At 39.8% G+C, this 7626-nt stretch overlaps 1 protein-coding gene across 1 annotated transcript; it reads left to right on the top strand.

Moving 5' to 3' along the window:
• Positions 1–5691: 5691 nt before the first annotated feature.
• On the top strand, positions 5692–6471 carry LOC149409118 (uncharacterized). Its single transcript, XM_089650155.1, has one exon. It carries the CDS (start codon positions 5692–5694, stop codon positions 6469–6471), a length of 780 nt encoding a protein of 259 aa, XP_089506281.1.
• Positions 6472–7626: the final 1155 nt, after the last annotated feature.

Genomic DNA, 7626 nt, shown 5'->3' with positions numbered 1-7626 from the left:
TCCGACCACGGTTCTTAAATTTGTGCTATGGCATACTCAAATACATAATTGCGCTGTGTATAACGCAACCTAGCTTAAATTTAGCCATCGGTACACCTAACTTACGGATTCTATTTGGTGTTTTGAAAGGAACGTTTAAACTAATACGTCAAGACGTCAAACTTTCCATTTTTAGTCTAGGATTCGAAGGGCATTTGTTAAACATAATCGCAGATTATTTAAAAAAAAACATGGATTACCGATATTTGTTAAATGCAGAACGACAATACGGTTTTATCTCTAGTTATTGAGTTATCTGACAATCGAAGACCATTTTTTAAACCGTTTTCAAACGTCTTCACTTCAGTCTAAGATACAATCGCAATTATATCCTCATTTCAAATTACGTGTTTTGACGAACATACGACTTCATTGTTTTGACAGATTATTCCAAGCAAAACCAAATGTTCAAAGCTTATTCATTGAATTCCGTTAATTTACAACTATGTTCTGTTTCAGGTATGTTTGTTTGGGCTTGAAACAATTACCAAACGCTACCACAGCAGTGCCATGGATCTACTAAATCCAGAAACTGTTACGATCAAGACGGAACTAGGACCCCAGGAAGGGGGCGAAGGTGAAATTTCAAATACGAATATAGATGTCGACCTCCCAGATCTAAAGAAGGAATGTTTGCAATATACGGAAAGTACCCAGACAGCCAGTTAGTTGCAATGCATATGTACAAAATGTTAATTTAAGTTTTTTACACATCTTCGGATCTACCGGATCTGCCCTGATGATGGTCACTGCAACGATGTCCGAAACGTCGGCTAACGAAGGAGTTAGCGCAACACGGCATAACACCCCAAAAACAAAAAAAAACAAAAAAAGTTCACTGTTCATCGACAATTAATTAACTTTATTTAATTTTTTAGGTTGCTTTAATGTGGAGTCTGTTACCAGCAAGGCGGATCTTCGACCCCGAGAAGAAAATAGAGGGGGATTTACTTATACGGAAATTGACATAGACCTGCCGAATATTAAAAAGGAATGCCTAGAACGTTTTGAAAGAATTAACCAGAGAGCAGGTAAAATCTTTTTTTTAATAGTTCAGTGAATCTATATACAAACGGCCCAAACTGGAAATTAGGCAAATGCTGAATTTTAGCAGGTGAATAGTATCTAATACGGGAAGTAATTTTACAAAAGTTGCACTTAAGCCATTGTGTCTCCTAAACTAAAACAAAACGTCAGAAAGTTATTTCCAGAAAGAATTCAACAGTACCCAAAAATAATGTAATATATAGAACTAACTTATACTATTTGGTATTTGCCATAAAATATGACTTTGCTGGAAACTGCCAAACTACACCACACTTTAAACTTGTTGAGTTGTTTTTTTGTAAATACCGCATCAAAGTCAAAACTGCTCCGTACCATCTTGGGGCATTTTTGGAGGAGGCCCACCACTTCCCCGCCCTGTTTTAGGTACTGATGGTACCCCTTCAGAGCTCTCGCAAGGACGCTAATTTTTTAAAAAACGAATCTACATTTAAAATTTCAAAACAAGACCTCCAAAATGTCCATGCATACGATGTTATTCGCAGTATGCAAGTGCTGTGTTTTAATAATTTTAGTAAGTTCTATTCTACTTGGTTAATATAATAAAAACACATTTACAAAATGTCAACAATAGGTAGAGAAGAATTAAAATAATACACAGCCACCTACAAAGAGAACAAAAAAGAAAAATGGTAAAGTATGCGCCTCTTTCTGTGGTGAAGGGGGTGTCGATACCCACTAACAGGCAGACCTAGGGAGAGAAAGCTGGGCGTTGGATTGGCTTCACGAGAATCAGGTTCCGCGCCCCTAAGCCAGGAAACCGGTTGTGCCTCGACGAGAAGTGTGAGTTGGGGTTGGGAATATCCCGAAGACCATGAGGAGAAAGCGTCGGAATACCTGGAGGCAGGGCGGAAGGTTGCCGATCCACGTTCGGCCGATCCTCAGTCCAGTTCCTGACCTCAGGGGAGGCGCTGCGAGCAGACGATGACACAGATCCCTCATCGTGATTTGATCTTGAAGTTTGATATGCACGGACGAGGTCTTCTGTCACCCCAGAGTTGGGGTACGCCGGACTGACACAAGAAAAATATAAGTTCAGTGCTACTACCAGCAAGCAGGTCACTCTATAGTAGAAAAGAAAGAACAAGATACAAAGCAGTGTATAAAAATAAAAGAAAATCTTAAAAAAATTATAAGCAGAATCAGTCTGTTACAAAATATCCAAAATAACCTGCAATAAGAGATAGAAAGTAAACATTAGATGCAAATAATAAACATTAGTATAATCAGGAACAGAAAATTTGTAGAATGCTAATTAATACAGTAAATAAACAGAAAGAAAAAGAAAAAAAAAAAACAGTTATAAAAATGTACATGAAAACAATTGTCTCGTAGTCCATTGTGTCCAGGAGCAACACCTGGCGTTAAAGCTATCGATTTTAGTCTAGTACTCGACTCTAAGATCAGACCATCTCTCAACCCAGATCTTTGTATACTTCCTCAGACACTCGAAATTCACTTTGTTCGAGACGAGATCGGAGTTCCAAACCGGTCTCGTTGTTACTTCCAAACCGGCCAATAATTCATCTCTTGCATCCATCATAATCTCACAGTGCCACAAAATGTGCTCAGCGGTTTGATCAGAACTACCACACGCGCAGTTTGGATGTGGGGACAGGGAGAGTCTATGTAGTCTCCCCCTGAACTCACCATGTCCTGACAAAATTTGGGTCATGTGATGATCCAATTTAATGTGGGCTCCTTCCATTCTGATTTTAACTGATGGGAAGAAGGAGAAAGTCCATCTTCCCATATTCGACCTATCCCAGCGAGATTGCCACTCGTTGAGTGACAAATCACTCATTTGTCTAAGCAGTCCAGGAAGAGTCCCGACACCGCCTGGCGTAAGAGTTACGCCGAGATGGGTAGCGGGGAGTCCCCTGGTCAACTTTTTCTTCGTTAAAACCTCCCTAATTTCTAGATCGATTGGCAAAATACCGGCCAACACGGGCAAAGCGTCTGAAGCAACGGTTCTATAAGCACCGGAGAGCGCCAGCAAGGGGGTTCGCTGACCCCTCTTGAGAGCCGAGAGTATAAGCGAATTCCCCAAACGGTGCTCCCACACAGAGGCAGCATACGAGACTTGCGCCACGTATGTACCCCTATAAAGTAGTCGCAGCGCTGGGGATCGCAACCCCCACTCAGCTGTAGAGATTCTTCTCAGTTTCAAGAAGAGGGCCTGGGCCTTGCTGGAGACCTCTTTAACATGAGTTAAAAAGGAAGACGATCGATCTAGTGTTACACCAAGATATTTGACAGAGTCTGCAAATTGAATAGTGGAGGCTCCCATTCTGATGAAAGGATTTCTTCCTCTACTGAGGGTGCCTTTCATCAAGAGTCCCACGGTCTTTTGGGGGGCAAAGTTCAACTTGTTCCTCTCACCCCAACTGAGGATTGCTCGCAAACCTTCTTCAGCCTTTCTTTCCACTTCCCTTCTGCTGTCCCCCGAGACCAGATACAACTTATCATCAGCGTAGTCGACCGATGTGCATCCTTCAGGAAAGGGTAACCTGGAGGAGTCATCAAAATTTATATTCCAATATTTAGGTGCCAATATGGAGCCTTGTGGGCATCCCTTATCAACCTTACGCACTATTTTCTGATCACCATAAACGATCTCTATTGTGCGATCATTTAAGTAATCGCAGTTGATTTTAAAAAGGTCTGGTGGGCAGCCTCTATTTTTAATTTTGGTGATCAACATCGGCCACCACGCGTGATCGAAGGCACCAGTTATATCTAAGAAGATTCCAATGACATACTTCTTTGGACAGACCTTCACCCATTCAAGCGCATACATAATGGCGTGCTCGGTAGATTTCCCAGGGACGAAGCCAAATTGTCGCTCACATGCTGGTGAAAGATATTGCTGCAACCTGTTATTTATTAGTGTTTCCAAAATTTTGCTGAAAACAGGCAAAAGGGTGATTGGACGGTAGGCCTTCACGTCCGTCCTGAGTTTGTCGTTTCCCTTTGGGATAATCTTGAGCACACCTCTCTTCCATTCCGTAGGGAAAACTCCTCTACGCAGACATGTTTCCATAACCTGGAACAACTCTTCCTTGGCATGGATCCAGACGTTCTTCGCTATTATACCATTAAGACGATCGTGCCCTGGTGCCTTCTTCGGACCCAAACCCTTAATTATAACATCAATTTCAGCCTTAGTTACTTTTAGCGTTCTATCCTCACTGGCGAGGATCCTAGGTTGAAGCCGTGACAGAGCTCTTATCTGTTTGTGGTGGTCGTTTTCCCCGATTACTGAGTCTAATGGAACTAATTTATCCAACAAGGTGTTTAGTGTGCTGGTCACATCGGTACTCTCAGAGTTCCCAGAGGGATTATCCGATATGACGCTAGTCAAATACCGGTCAGAACCTTTTCCCGTTTTTTCGATTGCGCTGTGGATTTCCCACGGGTTGGCGTTACCCACTTGTTTTACCCAATTGTGCCATGCAGTTCGTTTTGCCGAGAGGATAGATAATTTGAAAGCTTTCCTGGCCCTACTGACACGAGTCTTAAGAGATGTGAGCATCTCTTGCGTGCCACCAGTCCTCTTTAGGGATCCAAGTGCCCTAAAAGCCCTCTTATAGTCCCCCTTCAGCAAAGTCAACTCACTCGACCACCACGGCGTTCTAATAGCGGTTTTTGGGTTTGACCATCTTGGGGCAATTGGAGTATGTTGTGAATAGTATTTAGTTGAACCCTGACCACCAGATTACTAATCGAGAGCCTTACGGCTCGAATTCGGTAGTCGCCATTTCTACCAAAAGGTTCCCGGTTTCTTAAGTTTTTACCTCATCTTATTTGGAACATGAACATTTTTTTTGTATTATAATGCATTTATAATAAATAAATATTGTTGGAAGAAAACATCATTCTATCGACTTTAACTACAACCGGAGGTGCTCAAGAGCAAATGGTTTTCCGTTCTTGAAGGATAAGTATGGGAATGCATGGGAAGCAGACATCTGGGGTCATTCCCATTTCCTAAATAAACCTTAAAGTCTCTTTACAAATTCACGCTTCTACATTGTCAATCAATAAAATCTTCAATCGTAAAAACATGTTTTAATTTCAAGTTATTTTAATTAAAATAAAACCTTTTATGTATATCAATGTCCAACGTATGTACCGTTTCATTGTTATTCTAGGTAGCATTATTATGGAGACTTTTGCCAACAAGGCAGAACTGCGACGCCGAGCAGAAGATGAAGGAGGATTTCCTTACATGGAATTTAACAAAGACCTACCGGGTGTTAAAAAGGAATACTTAGAAGTCTTTGAAAGAATTACTCAGACTCCAGGTAAAACCGATGTTTATAAGATTTAGATATTTCTGCTCTACTGTTTTTCTATTTTTTATGAATTTTCTAATGTAAGTGGAAATAATAAGTTACACTTAACCCTTTTTGTCCGTATTCTTTTTCAGATTTGTCGCCAGATCTTAAGACGCATCCTGGGGAAAACTCCAGCCATCCTATGTCAAACTTTGAACCCCAATTTCGCACTCATACTGGAGAAAACCCATTTTCATGTTCCAAATGCAACTATTCATCTTATCGGAAGGGCGTTTTGAAGAGCCATATGTTAACTCACACTATAGAAAAACCTTATTCATGCTCTTTGTGCAACAATTCATTTACTCAAAAGAGCAGTCTGACCAGGCACATGCTGACTCACACTGGAGAAAAACCTTTTTCATGTTCTTTGTGCAACTATTCATCTCATCGGAAGGTCGCTCTGATGAGCCACATGTTGACTCACACTAAAGAAAAACCTTATGCATGTTCTTTGTGCAACAAATCATTTACTCAAAAAGGTCATCTGACGGGCCACATGCTGACTCACACTGGAGAAAAACCTTTTTCATGTTCTTTGTGCCACAATTCATTTACTCAAAAGAGCAGTCTGACCAGTCACATGCTGACTCACACTGGAGAAAAACCTTTTTCATGTTCTGAGTGCAACTATTCATCTCATCGGAAGGGCGTTCTGATGAGCCACATGTTGACTCACACTAAAGAAAAACCTTATGCATGTTCTTTGTGCCACAATTCATTTACTCAAAAAAGCAATCTGACCAGCCACATGCTAACTCACACTGGAGAAAAACCTTTTTCATGTTCTTTGTGCAACAAATCATTTACTCAAAAAGGTCATCTGACGGGCCACATGCTGACTCACACTGGAGAAAAACCTTTTTCATGTTCTTTGTGCCACAATTCATTTACTCAAAAAAGCAATCTGACCAGCCACATGCTAACTCACACTGGAGAAAAACCTTTTTCATGTTCTTTGTGCAACAAATCATTTTCTCAAAAAGGTCATCTGACGGGCCACATGCTGACTCACACTGGATATTAACCTTTTTCATGTTTGAAGTGTAACTACTCATGTACTCTAAAGGGAAATTTGACGAAGCACATGCTGACTCACAGTGGGAAAAAACTTTTTTCGTGTTCAGACTGCAGTTTTTCGTGTTCTCAAAAGAGATATTTGTATTAACACTCATTATTATGTCCGGATATATCAGGCGGTAGAGCATGTGACTCTTAATCTCAGGATCGTGGTTTTGAGCCCCACGTTGGGCGCCATTGTAATAGAATAATGTGGCTAAAATTAATAAAGACGCGTTGGTTCGCTATTGTAACAAAGTAATAATGATCATTAATGCCAATTATGCTATTGTAACAGTTAATATAAGTTGAGAACAACAAATACCATAGGGTGAGGTAGGTGAGAGATAGATAGTATTGAAACAACTTAAGTATGTTACAAGAAATCATTTATTGTCAAAGAACGAAACTTGAGTGATGTTTTATTTGTAAAAATGTGTGTATTTTACAATATATTTTCTTTTTTCATTTTCGTACAAATCATTACAAAAAAAGACCCAATATATTATATAGTATGAGAACTGGAGGACACTGTCTTATAGTCGATTTAATACAGAATAAATTACTACTATGATACTTCTACATGATAAAGTTCGGTTTTCACCTAAGGCTGTTTCCAACAAAACATTGCAATTATAATAAACTCTGGAAGGTTTTCTGCCTGGTCAATTTATGTATGTAAATAAAAAAGTGTACGCTAATTAGTAATAAGATAATCATGTTAGTTTAAGTGTGGAGGAATGTAGTGATCGTGGGTTTGCGAATATGAAAGAGACCGCGTGACTGAGGGAGACAGCATGAATGGCAGTGTAAAAAGAACATACGTTGTCCATTTCGTCTCTCTTGTCTTGGATTTCAACGGAACACCAACTATACACTGTACACTAAGGTGGAGCGGTCTAGTATGGAGAATTTTTTTTTTCGTAATATAAAATTCGACATACGCGGGATTGGTGCTCCGTTATGTACTTATCTTAAATAAAAAAATATTTATTTAAAATTACGACATCGCCACCACTTTGAATTTTTGATAAAAACACTGAAAACACCAATAATGTTCTCCCGATTCTTAAAAATGCTTATAATTATGTAAAAAAAAATTGAGTGTTTATTTATTACCTAT

The sequence above is a fragment of the Hesperophylax consimilis genome, unplaced genomic scaffold (genome assembly GCF_061612785.1).
Source record: "Hesperophylax consimilis isolate HC1 unplaced genomic scaffold, BYU_Hcon_1.0 scaffold_36, whole genome shotgun sequence".
In the NCBI taxonomy this organism is placed as follows: domain Eukaryota; kingdom Metazoa; phylum Arthropoda; class Insecta; order Trichoptera; family Limnephilidae; genus Hesperophylax; species Hesperophylax consimilis.
This window is presented reverse-complemented; position numbering and strand designations above follow the sequence as displayed.

Coding starts and splice junctions, on each gene's coding strand:
- LOC149409118 (XM_089650155.1), top strand. CDS start 5,692: ATGTTAACTCACACTATAGAAAAACCTTATTCATGCTCTTTGTGCAAC.